Source organism: Trachinotus anak, unplaced genomic scaffold, assembly GCF_046630095.1.
Source record: "Trachinotus anak isolate AG129_WGS33_773 ecotype Australia unplaced genomic scaffold, CSIRO_AGI_Tana_v1 ptg000026l, whole genome shotgun sequence".
Classification (NCBI taxonomy): domain Eukaryota; kingdom Metazoa; phylum Chordata; class Actinopteri; order Carangiformes; family Carangidae; genus Trachinotus; species Trachinotus anak.
The window spans coordinates 2,139,450-2,156,766 of NW_027273877.1; the positions used below are offsets into that span (position 1 = coordinate 2,139,450).

At 44.1% G+C, this 17,317-nt stretch overlaps 1 protein-coding gene across 5 annotated transcripts in view; it reads right to left on the reverse strand.

The window, feature by feature from the left end:
- Positions 1 to 17,317, reverse strand: part of LOC139609578 (nck-associated protein 5-like) — a 125,526-nt gene that overhangs the window by 41,950 nt on the left and 66,259 nt on the right. For all 5 annotated transcript variants that reach the window (XM_071464333.1, XM_071464337.1, XM_071464336.1 and 2 more), the window contains one exon: positions 9,660 to 9,793. In XM_071464333.1, coding sequence (XP_071320434.1) covers positions 9,660 to 9,793 — 134 coding nt within the window. The remainder of the gene's footprint in view (positions 1 to 9,659; positions 9,794 to 17,317) is intronic.

Consider the following 17,317-nt stretch of genomic DNA (forward strand, 5'->3'; position numbering starts at 1 on the left):
TAAAACTTCAAGCTCTCTTCAAAAGCTTTTTGAACTTCTAAAGTTCACCCACTTCAATTTGAATATTTTTAGCTCTGCTGTGGAGTCCACTTTTCTTCAATACAAAATTCTGCCTGAACAACTAGTTATCATCTAATTTGCTTTGGGAATTCATGTGCTGCAACAACACAAACAAGGATGCTTCGGACAGTTGCCTCCCAGTAATCACTAGAACTATGTTGCACTGACTACAAACACCAACAAACTACTTATAATGCAATTTAACAGCGTTTCTTTTCAATCAAGTCACTAACAAGTCATTAGAAAGAAAGAGAGAGAGAGAGAGAGAGAGAGAGAGATGATTATGAAGTAATGAGGTTCCTAAAGCATGGAAAAGAGTATTTAAATAAAAAAAAGTGAATCCTGCTAAGGACAGAACAGGAGAAATGTCCTGCAAACATCCCATTAAAACAAACAGCGTAATTTGTCATTACCGTAAATTCAGCTGCCTCAAACCTATTTACATGTGAGAGCGAGCGTGCTAAGTATGCATGACGGATGGAATATAGCTCAGATGACAGAAAAAAAACAGCCTTGCTCAGTGCAAGTGTGATTAATCTCAAAGTGCAACAACGAGCTACTGAAAACAATCATTCAGGGAAGGAGAGAGGGAAGGACAGACAAATGTGTGTGTGTGTGTGTGTGTGTGTGTGTGTGTTTTGAAGGGGCGTATGTGGAGATGAAAGCAAATTCTGACTTTTCCTGACCCTCACGCCACACGGGCTGAATTTCAAATCCCGCGTTCGTCAGCAGTCCAGGAAATACAATTAAGGGTCCAATCAATTTTCAGCCTGAGGTCTGATGATCTTCAGACCATCGCTCCTTCTTGCAACACACACACACACACACATGCAGCATGCACACATGATCGCAGGCTGTCTACCACAGAGGTGAACAAAGTGGTGCATCATCAGGACACGCTGGAGCAATTAGAGGTGAGAGAGTGTCGTCATATGCTGTTAAGATCAGAAAATCTTCCTCTCTCCTCTTCCTCTTCGCCATTTAGCTGTCAAACGTCACCATGACATCAAACTAAGGAGTGTTTCTGTTCATTGAATCTGCAGTGGCTCTACACAGCCTTCAATGACAAATTCCTTCACAGACCTGAAAATGATCAAAGGACTCCAAACCTTTCTCAAAAGCTAACAATGCTAGTTCAAAACTTACCCCATCTTGACTTTTTCTCCATTTTTAACACCACTTTTTCTGAAAAACGCCAGAAAAACTGCGCAGACATCCCTGAGCTCCATATGTAGAGACATCCGAATGAACACTGCTCTTGCAGCTCTATAAAGTGACCCAGACGCTATTGCTGAAATGTGGGTCTCTAGGCTAAAATAGGCCATGCAGTCATCATATAAGCCTGAGTGCTTTTCGCTCAATCGGCAGACAGCGTGGTCAGTCCTGAGGCCGGGTCACCGAGCCAGCCCTGACAGCAGATCTTCTGTTCTCATTCTCCACTTGCCGTGTCTCCAGTGTGTCATTATCCGACACTGGCCCCGTGCAAAGACAGTGATCTGGCAGGCAAAGACTTTCCCATATGTCCCATGTTAAGCCCTCTCCAAAGGAGAAGGGCCCCTGCTGGGAGGCAAGCAGGCCGTTAGTCTCGGATCAGGCTGGAATCAGGGATGGGTTTGTAGAGATGAAGCACGACTAAGGACAAGGATCCCCCTGTCTTGTCAGCCAGTGTGTGTGTTTACGTGTGTGTGCATGCACTTGTGTGGGTCTTCGCTGGTGATTAAAAGGCTTTGGCTCCACTAAAATCAACACTTTCTGTGCAAGAAAGGCGAACACAGAGGCTGCACGCCAGGACACCCGCTCAGCGATCAGAGATCTCTGCGTGCAGCCTCAGATTTCTAACTCGTCATTTGCGACCATCCTCTCTCCAAATGTGACACCTTCCATTAACGCAATTTTTAGATGCTCGTTTGTTTATTTCAGTCGCCAATCTCCTGCCAGCGATCGCCTGCATCTTTGCATGTTTCACAGCTCGGACCAAGCAGGAGTTGCTGGCCCCCCCGCCACGGTTGGCTGCTTGGGCTGCCAGCATACCTTGGCAGCAGCATATTAGCGACACATTGTCTATATTCTGAATTAAAAATAAAAATGTAGCCTTTTGTACTCACTCTTTTGCTTTGTTATTTTTCTTTTACACAGAAAACTAAGAAACAAAAAACTGAATGTGAAATGAAAAATTAGGAATTAAAAAGATCAGTGTCAAACAAAAACAAACGTCTCAACAAGAAAGAAGCTCTAAATGATGGAAAACAGCAGACATCAGTGGAGATGTGTCAGCTCTGCTCTCTGTTCACACTCTCACTTTATCAGTGCTGTCAGAGGCTCAGGTTTGACCGAGACCCTTTAATCAGATTTGACCGGTGAACAATTGGAAAATCCTATTGCTGCTGAAATGATAGGGAGAACAATCACCTGGTTGTGCTGCTGAATCGGGGCCATCGGGGGCCCTTGCGTGACTGCTGCATCGATGGCTACAATCGCCTTATCGGACCTCGGTGAGCCCCAGCAAAAGTGTCCGTTTTGGCACAAAATTATTCCATTCTTCTTCTCAGACTCTTTTCCAGAAAATCACTTTTGTACGCCCACTGGGTGATTGCCTAGCTTAACCCAACGCTAAGCCACTCTTATCCTCTTAGAGCTGTTTTGCAGAAAACATGCAAGGAGACCCTTTCTTAGACGTGACCTAAATGAGGGGAGAGAAACAAACTCCCTGGAACTTAACTAGACACTTTTGGTGAGAGGTTTGGTCCAGTTTAGAGCCTCGAGGACAGTTCAGAGCTGTAAAAGTCAGGCACATCAGTCATGCGTGTTACAACGGGGTAGCATTACAAAGGTCCTCACCCTTGCGACCGCTGACTCTCGCCAGCGACCTTTAACCTTATCAACAAGACACACATGCCAGAGAAAAAGAGATCAAGAGGAAAGCATGTAGTATACTCTGACAGTCATATTTCATTCCAATATGTGTTGACCAACTGCTGTGAAAAAGAGCGTTTTTGGTGGGGGGTTTTTTCACAGGATGCACTTAAATGATGTGCATAAATAAAGGTTGTTTTTTTTACCTATTTCATTTTAAATACTGTTTAATTTCTGATTGCAAATATAAAAAACTAGGAAAATAGCTCCATTAAATCCTGATTCTTTCCACAATCACCAAACACGACTTTACCAGAAGCGCAGTGTCGACTGGGTGCAACTGAAGACTAGTCTGTAAAGAGTGTAAATTAAAAGAGACATATGGAGGGAACCAGATTTAGGTTGTTCCCCTCTCATCCCTCCAGCAGCCCCATTACATTTGGAAGGATTTAGAGTGCACATTCGTGATGGCCGTCCCACATGTTCACCTCTGGCCAAAGGGAAGCAGTTAGCAATCAGGAAGCCATTGAATCCTCAAGAGCATGTCACTGGACCCATCTCTGCAGTGGGCCACAGGCATGTGTGCTCCACATGTGTGACAGAGACAGAGATACAGACTGAGGAAGACATCCCAGTGGGAAACCTTAGTCACGATGACAGCGTGGAGTCCATTACTTACACCAGGAGCTGCAACTCCTCCTAAGATGAGCCATTTGGGAACTGAGAGGGCCGGGTAGGCGGTGGGACAGAGAGTGGGGGTGGATGACACTGATAAAACCTAATGGTAAAATGCATGTAGAGCTTAAACAACTAGTATTATTACTACTTTATCACTCATTTAGTCAGTGGAGAGAAAAATAATTGGAAACTATTTTCACAATTACTTACAAACGTGGCAAAAACTAAATGTTTGAAACTTGTCTGTGATAGTCAGCTGAATATGTTTTGGGTTGTGTGCTGTTGGCTGGAGAAAAACATGACAAACTTGACAGTGAACCCTTGCCTGTCATGGAATCTAGACGTGAAGACAGTTTTCATTTTCGTTCTCAAGTCTTAAGGCTTCCATCTCTGAAATGTCTGTCTTCAGTCCACTAAAGGTGAAATGAATCTAGTTTGTGGTCAAAGTGTTGAAAAAAGGCAGCAATATCTGCTTTGTTTAGTTTCTGTTTCAAGTGCTGCTTTACTTTAGTGTTACTCTGGATAATCTGCAGAACAATGTGTGATTTCTTCTATTTCTTCAACAGAAATTACTAATTGCGACACTATCTCAGAAAAATGATGCTGTGAATAAGCAGAGATAAAGCAGGTGGATGAACTCATCCATTTTTCTGTTAAAATGTCCTTTTTGTTGCTCATATAACATTTAACATTAAAGACTTACTTTTAAAAAACACAATGCATGGAGAATAATAGCAGCCCCTGTGTATATGTGTCAACCAGAGCAGCTGCCAGACAATCAAATCTATACTGCAACCATGAGGTCAGTTTGAATTACATGCTGTTTGGCTTCAGGCTACAATCTGTGAGCACCAGCTTCCCGGGCCGGAGAGAACAGGCGAGCTATGGTGATGTGAGGACCGATGCCCTACTTCCGCAAAAGCTTGTAATCTGACCTCTTTCAGCATGCCTATAAACATCATAAACAGTATGTTTAATCCAAGGCTGGAGTTGAGTGTAGGGTGGAGTGTGTGTGTGATTGTCTGACATAGTTACGAGCGAGTAACAGGCTGCACTTTGACACACAAACTCAGCGTGGCGCTCAGTGAGTGAGTGAGTGTGCGGATTTCGTGCTCTGGAGAAAATCAAACGGGCGATTGATACCAAAGCTCTCTTCTGGGCTGACAATTTAATGCCAGTGATAGAGGAGAATAACCCAAATTAAGTTCAATCAGGCGTAATTCCCTGCTGAAATGTGGAAGTTAAAGAGAAGGGCTGAAACGGACCAATAAATCTAAATATGAGGTGCTCCCAAAATAGTCCAGACACCTATTATCTATTTAACAGTCCTCGTCCCCATTGAGCAGGAGTAAGGAAGTAACTTCAAAAGACTGACCCCCCTCCATCCTGTTAATGACCCCAGATGTGTCGTCTTGAACAGGGGCTTGATTCATCTGGCTAAATCCCGCAGCTGCCAGGGGGGGCATTTCCAACGCGCCAAATTAAAACACTTGGGCCAGGTGTGGCTGGATGCTTGGATGATTAGAAGAGAGGGCATTGATCTGCAAACAGAGTGCAATCACTCAGCTCCCTCTCAGAGTGTATTAGCCTTTCCCGGTCCAGCTGTAGGGCGGCGGTAATGAGAGTAGCACATGAATGCATACGCACACATACATAAACACACACACACACACACACAGGCGGTTCTGAAACTTTACTCTGCGGACCGTGGAGGGATCTCAGCCTGAGCGTGACTGTCCAAACAACACGTCCAGACTTGAAAAGTGCTGCCTTTCCTGCCTGTTTACATCATCTGCCTCAGATACACGATGCATATGTTCTCACATACACTGAGTTAACGCTGCTGAGCCATAAATCTGCAGGCACCAGTCATCGTCGGCTGTTGTTGTTAGTCTAGCTGTAAGTCTCCCGTATCCTGCCACGAAGAGGGCCCTTCAGGACAGTGATGATTCAAAGTTGAGTGGACTGGGCCGATGAGCGCACATTTGTTCTGGGGGACCTCGACTCTGATACAGTAGCCAAGCAAAAAGAAGCACAAAGATACAGAAACTGAACCTGAGTATGTGCCCAGGTGTGTATGTGAGCAGACTTGAGAACAGCGAGCAACAAAGGGCCTCTCCTTTTCCCTTTCTGCAAGTGTCTAATCTCCACAACAGGCAGAATGAATGACTACAATAAAGTCTTTAAGAGGATAAGCATGGCAAGCTAAACAAAACACAGTGGAGTGAAACCAAACTAACGGCTGGAAAAAGTTGGTCCAGTCTTGAGTTCTGCTCCACAGCAGATAAAAAAACACAGTTCTGGTCATTACCTGAAAACTCCCTCATCTTCAAGCCAGACGCTAATGTAGGGCCCCCAGTGGCCCCCATGTTCCTGTCTGCACACCGGTCATCGTGTCTGACTGTGGTAATGCAGGAAGGGGCGGGGGGGGGTTGGATGAGGCCTCAGATTGTCCTTGCAGGAAAGATGTCCAAATGCACTCGATGGATTAGATTTCTGTCTCTACAATTCATTCATCCTGTTCTCTACAGTCGTTCACTGAAGGACAAGAAGACAGGATTCGAAATTCTGCTCCTGGCGCCCCCATCCTTTTTCTCCTCCACTCTCCCCCCTCCTGCCTCTCCTGTCCTGGCTCCTAAATGTCTTGCCTACATGGAGTTCTGGGACGTCCAGGGTGGGCCAGGGAGGCTGCTGGGCTGTGGGCTGGAGTCTCCCACTAATCCGTAGGAGTTTAATGACAGCAGGCCTCGCTAGTGGTGGTGAAGCCTTGGGGGGTTGACCCAAGTCAGGGAGGGGCTGGGCATGTGACCCACAGCAAGCTAAGAGCCCAACTGTTTGGGGGAGGGTGTGTGTGTGTGTGTGTGTATGTGTGTGTACACCTATGTCTGGAGCTAAGTGGTCAGTCACTTGAGGAATGCAGACTTTCTCATCTCAGCCGTGAAAACAGGCAAATGTAGCTTTTTGATTCGCTGCTGGGCCGAAGCAGAAGAGAAAAGCTCGCTGTTCCACTTCTGGCGATTCCTGCCTTACATTCAACCCTTGCCAAAAAAGAGTTAGAGTTACAGGGTGCACAGAAGCAAACATACACACACACACACACACACACACACACACTAACACACACACAAACAAAGGCTGTAAGAAGCTGAGAATCCCCAGAGTGCGTCTGGCTCCAGGAGCAAGCGTCTGATCTTTCCTGCTCGGTGTGGCTACGCCTGTTTGTTCGTGTGTGTGTGTTTCCGTGTGTGATACTGTAAAGTGCAACTCTAACAAGCATCTCATTACCTTTGTCTCATATCATCACAGAACACCTTTGTCTCCTGGTGCAGCAAATCATAAAAGCGGCAGGCTCATAAAAAAAAAAAAAAAATACATTCAGCTAAATCTGACTAGACCCTATTTTTGGCAGATTTGGAAAATCCATTTAAGACACTCATTTGCATAGTGTTTGATATCTCTGCCCTAACATTTGGCTGGCTTTTATCATTCAAATTGATACGCCTGAATTCACCTCCGTCTTCATGATTCTCAGCACAACCTCAATTAATTAGCAATACGCAAATCAATTGTTGCCTGAGGTCAAACAGATTCCGGTCTATTTAAAAGATTGGATGTCCACTTAACATGATTTGCGGGTGTTATCTCGAAAGACACACTGATGAACTGAGGTTTCTTATTCCCCTAATGCGCAACAAATAACAAGCCTAAATCAATCAGGAGATATGGATGAAGGTCTCGCAGGAGAAAAGCAGCACAGACAGGAATAATTGTCGTCTGTTGGTTGACAGCGAGCGTGCACACGCCTGTGAAGGAGTGCACGTGCGTGTGTTTGCACGCGCTCGTGTGTGGGAGGTGTGTCCATGAGCCTATAACTGGAAAACGGCAGAGCAAGCAGCAGACGCAAGTGGGGCAAAGGTTCACGGGAAGACACTTGTCGGTAGCCTGGTGACCGAGTTATCTGTTTTTTTTTTTTTCTTTTACTGGCTTGTAAGTCGCTAATTAAAGTGACCACACTGATGTCCCATCTGCCACCAGGGCACAGCGCCACCGATTATTGGCTGCCATGTAAGCATGTTAATCCGGTGGAGGGCCAGGTACGAGTAACACCGGTTGGCAGCAGCTTGCACAGAGGCTCGCTCGCTCATTCACATTCAGATAAGCACTCGGCAATGCTTACACAAAGATTAAGACTTTGACAGTGAGACTGAAATCCTGTTAGCTTGTTTGTGTGGAGGTGGAGGTGGGGGGGTCTGTGTAACTTGTGGAGGGAAAGCAGCTGAACCTTGTGTTCCCACCGGAGCCACAAAACCACTGACGCTACGGTGCACGGAAATTACAGCAATCCAGTATGATGACAATGAGCATTGCAGAGGACCTGTAGCCGTCTGGCACCCGATGAGAACCATCCATCTGAGCGACCTCTGCCATAGAGACAAATTCATCTGTCTCTGTGGGGACCCATGCAGGACCCAATCAGGGATAAGCTTTATATATTTCCCTCCTAATAGAATTGCAGTACTTTCTCTTGCTCTGGCTGCAAGACATTGACTCTCATATTGCTCCTTCTCTATCTACTAATTCACCTCCACATCTGCCCCCTTTAAGAGTCTCACTCCAGGAGGGAGGGTGCTGTATCTCCCCAAATAGCATCACTTTTTCCTGGCAGTGTGTGCAGAGAACACAATAAGTCTCCACACAGGTCAAACAGGGAGATGCTTGTGTCTAATCGTACACCCAAACACAGACATGGACAGGTGCAGCCAGCTATGTGGGAAATAAAGAACCGGTCTCGACTGAATTATCAGATCAGACTGTACAGAAAGTTATGATAAACAAACGGGAAACTGCCTATAAACTATCATTTCATAGGTCATATAACATAAGGGCTGCTACTGTCATACAAAGCAAAGGAAAATTGACTCAAAATGCAATTACACTTTTTAAAATGGTTGCTAAAGGACCATTGAGCAAGGCGCTTAACACCTGTGCTTAAAGCTAAGCTGTTTCCAGCGGCTCTGAAGTGTAAACTGCACAAATGCAGGGTGTTGCTTTTATAAAATGGATGTGAGGAAACTGAAAATCAGTGAGAGACTCTGTTGAGCTTAATTCAGAGGCAACAAAGGAACATTTTAAAAATGTGATAAATCTTTGGAATGGCTCTTAAATATTTTATTCTTTCCCTGCCAGCGACTCTGCCCTCATCTGCACTATAACACTGGGACCATTAAAATGTACAGGATTTTCTCCACCAACTTAATGAGAAGATAAGCAGTCAATGTGAAATCGTCTTTTTTTTGCACAAGTAAAGCACTGAACGCCTATCGCCTAATTATGGCATCAACTCGGCTCCAACTCTTGATTTGCTGTCACACCTCAGTGGCTGTGAGTTAGAGGACGAGCTCACGAACCAGAGGCTGCTAAAGTTATGACGAGGGCCGTGTTTGAGCACTTCATGCTGTTATAACTTCAGTAATGTATCAGCCCATCTTTCTGCTGATGACAAGGTCGAGTGACCAGGAGAGGTACCGCTCAGACAAAATGGGAAGACACACGACGAGATGGCAATCTCAAATTTTATAAAGACGTTGAACTGATTGCAGGAAATTGCAAAACTCAATGACGTGACTTTCCAGAAAGTTATGAGCAAAAACTTGTTTAACTTTGCCACAGTTTGTTACTCCAAGTTTGACACAAGTTGGTTTTATTAGAACTATTTTTGATCTTGATGTTTGATTCTGATGACGTGGATACTGGATATTGGATATGAAGTGGATGAAGTGAGATATTTTGGTTGAAAACAAACACGCTGCCTGTGAACATTTTACTGATCAGGGACAACGTATCTCCAGCTTCTTAAGCTTAAAAAACTTAAATCATTCATCAACATTTCTTTATCACGTTAATAAAAAATGATAACAAATACATCAAATTTCCATCAAAAGCTGTTGCAAATTAGAAAGGCAGGGATTTGGGGGGAAGTAATCAGTATAATGTTGGTGAACTGGATTCAACTGAACTGTAGTCCTACGATAACATCAAATATGCTCCCGGCTTTCAGGCCCTTTTACCTGGAGAATTGTTGCTGCAGTGAAGCCATCTGCGCTCGTCCCAGCTCGGACTCCTCGGTCACTTCCCGGAGACGCTTCTCGCTCTCCAGTCGCAGGCGTCGCTCTTCCTCTAGCTCGTGGATCAGCTTTTCTCGCTGTGGGCGCAAAAATAACAAAGGTTATCGCTCGGCGGTGTGTGGCCTGAAGGCTCAAAAGATCAACCTCATCATCACTAAGTCATATCCCTTATATTTATGGTCCCTGAGTGTAAGACCCTGAAACCCTGACAGCTGGAGGGATGTCATTTTGCGGCTGTCCCTGACCTCTGACCCTTGTTGGAAAAGGTTAAGCTAAAACATGTTTTCAGAACATCTGTGATTAAAGGTGTTTTGTCTAATATCTAACACATCCTGGTTAAAAAAAAGAAAAGAATCAAAGACCTGTCAAGCCTTTGGGATGAAATAAAATAAGACGATAAGAGTGTGATGACATTTAAGCTTCCAGATTGTCATTACTTCCTGGAGTTTGTTGTTTCTTTGAAATGTTCATAATGAACCTCCCCTCCCTTCTGTCGCCATGACAGAAAGTTCACACTAAATGTCAAACAACATCACAGAGCCTGGTCTCTGGTGCCTCAATCCTTCCCTTCACTCTTCCTTTTCATTTCATTTCGCTGCCGCACCACCACGCTCAGTGTGCATATTTATGGCATCAAGGACCTTGAGCGTTCGCACTTACTGCAGGAAACCTACAGTACACTTGTCACAAATGGTCCCATAGCTATGAATAGCCTGTTTACCCTCGTCCTTCCACACAAACTGTGCTCTTGTTTGGTTTATTTATTTTTACTGTGTTGTTGCTTGGTAACTTAGTAGAAAAAAAAGCCTTCCATGACTAATGTGACCTCACTTGACTTCACTATTGATAGATTTTGAATTAAGAAGCCAAAGCTCATCAGAAGACGCAGGTGGTAGAACTAAAGAGGTTCAAGTTCCTTTGCAGCTGAGGCACAAAATTAAAGCTGAATAACCTGGAGGTGAAGCCAAGTCATCCTTTCTGTTCATGCTGTTCCATTTCACTCTGGGTGTTTTCTCTGAAGCTCTGTTTGTGTGTGTGTGTGTGTGTGTATGTGTGTGTGTGTGTGTGTGTGTGTGTGTGTGTGAGTTAACCCCTTCTTCCTCATGAGGAACTTTCAAAGTCTGTGGTGTGTTCGGTCTCCGCAGATCACATGGCCATTTTCATCTGTCCCTTCTCACCAGAGACAGTTCAAAATGAAAGCTTCTCTTTCGGTTTTTTAATTGGATTCTTCTCTTTCTGATGGCCTCAGCCATCTGCTCCCAAAAGAGAGAGAACCATCGTCGCCTCCAACCCAACTTCAAAGACTTCGGCCCTGTGCTAGCACGCTCCCTGCTCGAAGGGGGGAACTCTGGCATTGTCAGTGAGTTTTCTCAGTGACAAAGTTGTGGAGGAGCTTTGAGCAACCGCTTCCGGCAAGACTGAGGATTTTTAGCTGACAGAGCAAACTAGCGAGGATCATTCTATTAGTCTCACAGTCTCTACACAAAGCCTGGCATCACCGCTGCTGACAATTTATGACAAAGCAATTGGCTGCGTTTTCTTCGCTGAGGCTTTAAGTGATCGACCATCTGCCACTATCTTGTCAGGAATATCAGCTAAAAATACAAGATTGTGAAATTACTGCAGAGCGGGTTCGAGGCCGGAGAGACTAACTGGACTGTCATTAGAAAAAAAAAAACAAAAAACACAGAAAAAGTTTCTTTTGCTGAATAAGAGATTTGAATGTGAAGTGCACTTAATCTTATTTGTTTGGTTTAACAAAGAGTCGACGTTTTCTCCAAGGAAACGTGAAGTGAACTAAAGTGTTACTAAGTTATCATGGCAGTAAATGTTTCTGCAAAGAGAGGAGTCATTGTCTGGCAGTAAATTCAGTGGAGGATTATCCTGTCAGTCCATAGTAAAAGATGATATATCATCATCTGCCTTGATGTGTGTACAGACTTTAGAGAGTCTGCAGCGCCTGTTTAGTAGACAATACAGAATTAATTTCTTTCTTCTTGCTCTTTCTCTTCATGTTAAGCACCGGTCTAAGACCACAGCCATGCTGAGGTGCTTTTTCCAAGCATTGTGGGGACATCTAGTGGTGTAAAAGTGTAAGAGTACACCAGCAGGACAATGTGACAAAAGCAAAAATCTTTCCCTTTGTTTGGTATTTAGACAAAACATCCTCAATATGTTTGTCTTTTCACTGAGTGTATCATCACCCTCTGCACCCGTGATTTAATACTAAAACCAAACAACTGGAAACCGTGCCTGTAAATCACGTAACATTTTCCAAAATTGCTATTTTTACTGTGACCATACCATCTTGAATGCAACCAATAAACAACCATATTTCACTATATTGTTACTTGGCAGGAATTCTGTCACAAAAGCAGATTTTAAGTGGGTGAATCGGTCGAGGAGAGAGAATATTAAACCCAAGTCACCATTAAAACCAGTTCTGGTCGTCTCTGTGGCCATAAATTCATGGCTACTATGTGGAGCGGCTCTTTACACAACAGGGAGGCTCCCCCCTGTCAGGAGTAATGGCCACTGTAAATCCAGTTATACAGAAGCATAAAGTAGTGCACCCCTTCACCCCTGCCAAGAGCTGGACCTATATATCTGGACAGAAACCAACGACTCTCTGGCTCTTTTTCACCGTCTTCCTTTAGGGAAAGTGGGTCAGAGATGCAAAAACTTCACCCGTACATCATCTTGCAAGCACAATATTTACTTACATGGCTGTTTTATTTCCTTCGACAACAATGATACAAACTGGATTTTAATTGTACAAATGTGGCATAAAAGCACTAAGAAAAAGTCTCTAATTCCAAGTGCAACCTCCAGTGTCTGGTCATTTAGCTGACTTTTACCTCAATGCAAACAAGTACAAAGGCCTTTTCTTTGCAGCACCGCATGTATTAATATGCACAGTATTGTTCAGCAAGTTGGCCTGGATTGGCACAAAAGCACAGTAGCTTTAGTCCTGATTTTTGTTGCCTACATGGCCTAACTCACGCCCCAAGCATAAACCACCGACCACTATGTGTCTGCTGACAGAGGCTTGCCAACAACCTCAATAACAACACAGGATTTATAGTCTGTGTTGTAGTAAAAAAGCCTCTATTGCTTTTGTTCAATATATAATTTCAGCAATTTAACAAGGCCTGAGGCCATTAAATCAAACATTACCATATCTTTATGTGGCCAGAAATCCCGAGCAATGCATTATGGTTTTTCTGGGTGGAAATGTTTATTGTCTACAGCAACTTCATGGCTTTTTCTCTGTGGTAAAGAATATGTTAATTGAAAGCATATTCTTTAATAAGCCCTGCCTACAAAGCCAACACGCCTTTAGCAAAGCTCTGCTAGGACACCTCAAAGTCAACACCGAGATGGCATGTGATGAAAACATGCTTGGCAACTTTCTGTGAGAACATTTACTTCAGTTAATCCAACGACTGAGGAGATAATCCTCTCACTTGACTGCCTGTCATGGCCCTGGATGAATGAGGTGTGCTACCGCCTTCCTCCTGTGGAGGGCAACATTTTCCTGGAATAAAAACTGCAGCAGTGGTAGCGGCTCCAACAAAGCCAGCACTATCAAACAATAACACTGGTTGGAAAAAGCAATATCAAATGGAACGGGCCAAGTAATCTATAAAATGGCCCGGGCAGGATTTTATATCGGCCTACTGAGCCATATATCTGAAACAAGCCCAGATTGGGTGTTTCAGGATTAAATTTGACCTCTGTCACAGACAACCCTGGTTTCATTTCCTGGTTGATAAGAACTGTATCCATCTAGATATGACAGCATTTATCACCATCAACATGTATAGCTTGAGATTGAATGGACTGCGATATGCTATTGATTTCAATACACTAAATGTACCGAAATAAATGAGAAATCCGGGAAGAAAGAAATTGCAAACACCTAATTTCTCTGTGTGTTATGTTGTGTGTGTTTGTAGCTCACATGAGTTGCACTGCAGCTCAGAGTGCTTCCACCCTGTTTCTTCTACAAAGACTCATATGTCTAAAATTGTATTAGATGCAGTGGAGCCCAGAATGAAGCTTGCCTCGGTAATTGGGCAGCATTAGATGGTAATGGTATTCATCCGAGCTGAATTACTCGAAGACCCAAACCCCCCGATACCCTCCAAGATCCACAGAGGACTCTAAATTAATTAGAGACCTCTGCCTCTCCTTGTTGTGCCTGCAGTGTTGTCTCCCATAAAAGAAAAGCTGCAGTGCAGTGTGATCAGGTTAAGTGCATGTGAGCGCACAGCCACGACTGTGCCTCTGATTCTGTAGGATGTCCATCTGCGACTGTATATGTCTGTGCATTAATGCAGGGTTTGGGGTACAGTTCAGGGGGCCCAATAATCTCTTCATTACACAGAACCCCCCCCCCCCCCCCCCCCCCCCCCCCCCTCCTCAGTTGGAGCTCTTTGCCTAATCAAAGGGCCAGGAGCGGATCTCTGGCTCGCTGCTAAAGCAAACATCAGGGACACAATACACCATGCAGGTTCTTCATTCATAAATAAAACATGCCACTAGGCTGTTTGTGTGTATGTCTATGTATATATATGTGTGTGTGTGTGTGTGTGTGTGTGTCTGTGCTCATCAAGACTGGAGTCAAATGAAAGTGTAACATGAGGACGATCTGACTGCTTGGCTGGCACATACAGTGTCATGTATTTGAAATGGTGAGATTCGCTGCACTAAAAACAAACCGTCATAAATCATGAGACAAAAATGTGCAAAGTAATGGCTTTTATTTTGTTAAAGATAAAAAAAAAGTCATTTCAAATTAAACATCATTCAATATTCCTTCATTTAGTTATGGTGCCTGACAAAGATCTCGACATAATTAAAAAGAAGGGGGAGTGTTTGTGTTTCTTCATGAGGAGAAATTCAAAGGAGCATATGTTTTCTGAGATGACTAGTTATAGAAATAAGGTTGAGTCTAAACAGTATTTTATTCACTAAAAATCTGCGTCCTGTGTCCCCCAGGGCTCCATCAATTCAATTATCATGGAGAGCCACTACATTAGAGTGTAGCACTTCTCTCTTACACAGCCGCCGGCACTATAGCAAATAATACACACACCCCAGGAATATGCTAAATCATATGAGTGGCCCATTTATCATTGCCAAGGGAGCTCCCCCACCCCACCCACGCACTCCGAGTCATTCAGTCACACACACACAAACGCGCTCTGGAGAGTGGGTGAAAGGGACGGTGTGGAGATGCGATTTGAGCCTGGCTGTCAGCGCTCGTCACCTTGTGAATGTGCTGAGCGCTGGGGGGACCCCATCTCGGCCCTTGCCCCTGTCCGTGGCTGATAAGGCCAATCTGCAGAGACGGCACCTGAGTCCCCCTTAGTCCCCAAACCTCCACGCTGTCACACATCTTCCAAACAGCTGTCAGAAACACTCTATGAAGGTCCCTCAGCGATGGAGCTCCACGAGTCTCCCTGTCTTTTAAAACTGGGAGCCCCTCAGCGCGCTTCTTTATCTGCTGGAGGCACACTACAAAAGATGTCCATCTCAAAAGGTGCGTTGTGTATGTAGTTTAAACATTAATAAATCATTGTCAAATAAAAGCTTGATGCCTTGGACTAATTACCCATAACACTTGGTTATGCCAAGTGGAAGTCCTGACTCATAAGGACTGTGCTCAAAATAAAGTCAGTTTCTCTCCCTGCAGCTTGTCCAACTTGGAAAGCTTTGGCTCAGGTTGCACAGGAAGAACATCAAGAAGTACAAGATGTAGAAACTGGCCGTTTATCCAATAGCTCAGGTGTAATAGGCCTGGGTTGAAAAAATTTGAATAACCTGATCTATATTTCAATATATATACATATAGCTACCTATTATTTGTTGAGATGAGTCTGAACTGTTGGTCATGTTCAACAGAAAGTGAATTAATGTAACTACTCTGGGTCCATTAATATTTTCAATAATGCACCAGATTAGAGGAACAATTTACAGCATTTGTTTATATCCAAGTAAAATTGGTGTTGTGACTGAAATATCTATCACCAAATCAAGATCAAATATCGAATTGAATCGGGACCTTGTGAACTGGAATTGAATCAATTCAGGGACTCAGTGGCAACGCCCAGCTGTATTCATAAACAGAGTAATTATACTAAAACACTACAGAGAACACTAGTTATTACAATGACCGCTGGCATTAGTGTGGATTGGTCCGATATGGACATAATCGCCAAACAACCTGGTGAGACAAGTTCAGTGAAATCACCTGAGCCCACCGTCCATAATGTTTCATCTGTTGTGAGGAAAAAGACTGAATGACTCACAGCCAAACACCTTGTCAAGAAGGCTGTTCAGGCCTCTTGGGAAGTCGTTTTTAAAGTTCATTTCACTTGATGCAGTGTTACAGACTGCGGCACATGTGAAATCTGTTTTCATGGACCGAAATAGCTGATTCCTATGATGGCCCCAGGGCTTATTTTACCATTCTGTGCCATCCGTTTCCCACTTTATATTCACAAATGCAGCGGCTCCCTTCTTATCTTAACTTTGTTTTCTGCATGAAATGCTCTGGAGAAATCTGATTTTTAAATGAGTAAGCAACACAATTAAGCCAAGTTCGAGCAAAAACACTTCTCTTCATCGTTCACATGTATGCTTCACTCAGCCATGAACAAATCAAACACAGCATCCAGGGAAATAACCGCGTGTGACTTTACTGTATGTGTGAGGCTCGTATCTGTTTGAGCTCAGATATCACACAGCGTCCACAAAACCCAAAGAAAAATAAAGCTAGTTTCTCTCAAAGCCAGATGGTTTATTTTCACATGTTGTTTAGACAGCCGTTTCCAGTGGTCAACAGTTTTAAATGCCTTTTTAATAGAGAGCCCTGCCCCCTCAGCAGAGCAGGCGGCACTGCCTTTAACGAGCCTGCGTATAGACTTCTGTTTTCTCTGTTTTGTGCCTGACAGGAAACCCAGCATCCTGCCCCTGACGGCCTGAGATTGCATTTCAGAGTGGCATCAAAAGAGAGTGGGAGACGGAGAGCAGCCCTGCCCTTGCACCACGCCTCTGGGTTTGGGGTGTGAAGAATTCCAGAGAAAACCTACAGCAGCGATGAGGCGGTGAATGAGCGGTTTGACTCGAGACCAGACAGGGCAGGCTTGTTGGAAAGAAACTGAGGCCCTCGCAGAATAAACCCTGACCTGTGCTCTGTCAAACACCTAACGGGAAATCCACTGTTTTTCTTGTAAGAGTTTTAAAGATTGCGCTCTGCAGAGCACGCCAAAAGCACCATGTCCAAGCCCTAATATAAAGTTTAAGATACAAACAGCGGGCAGATCTGGTGGTTGTTAGACCGTATCACTTCAATCTAATAACAAATGCATCTTGTGTGGCCATATTTGTGGTGGAATACTTTGCAGATGCTCATAGCCTGAGCCTAACCACTGATTGCCCAGCAAATTATTTAAAAGGTTTCATGTGATTCTCCCAAATGATCCATAACAAAAGAGTGTTGTACTTCAGCGCTGCCAGTAGCCACCGTGTTTCACAACAGGAGACCCAATTAAAACACACACTCCTCAGTAAACTGTGTTGTTAATGCTGTC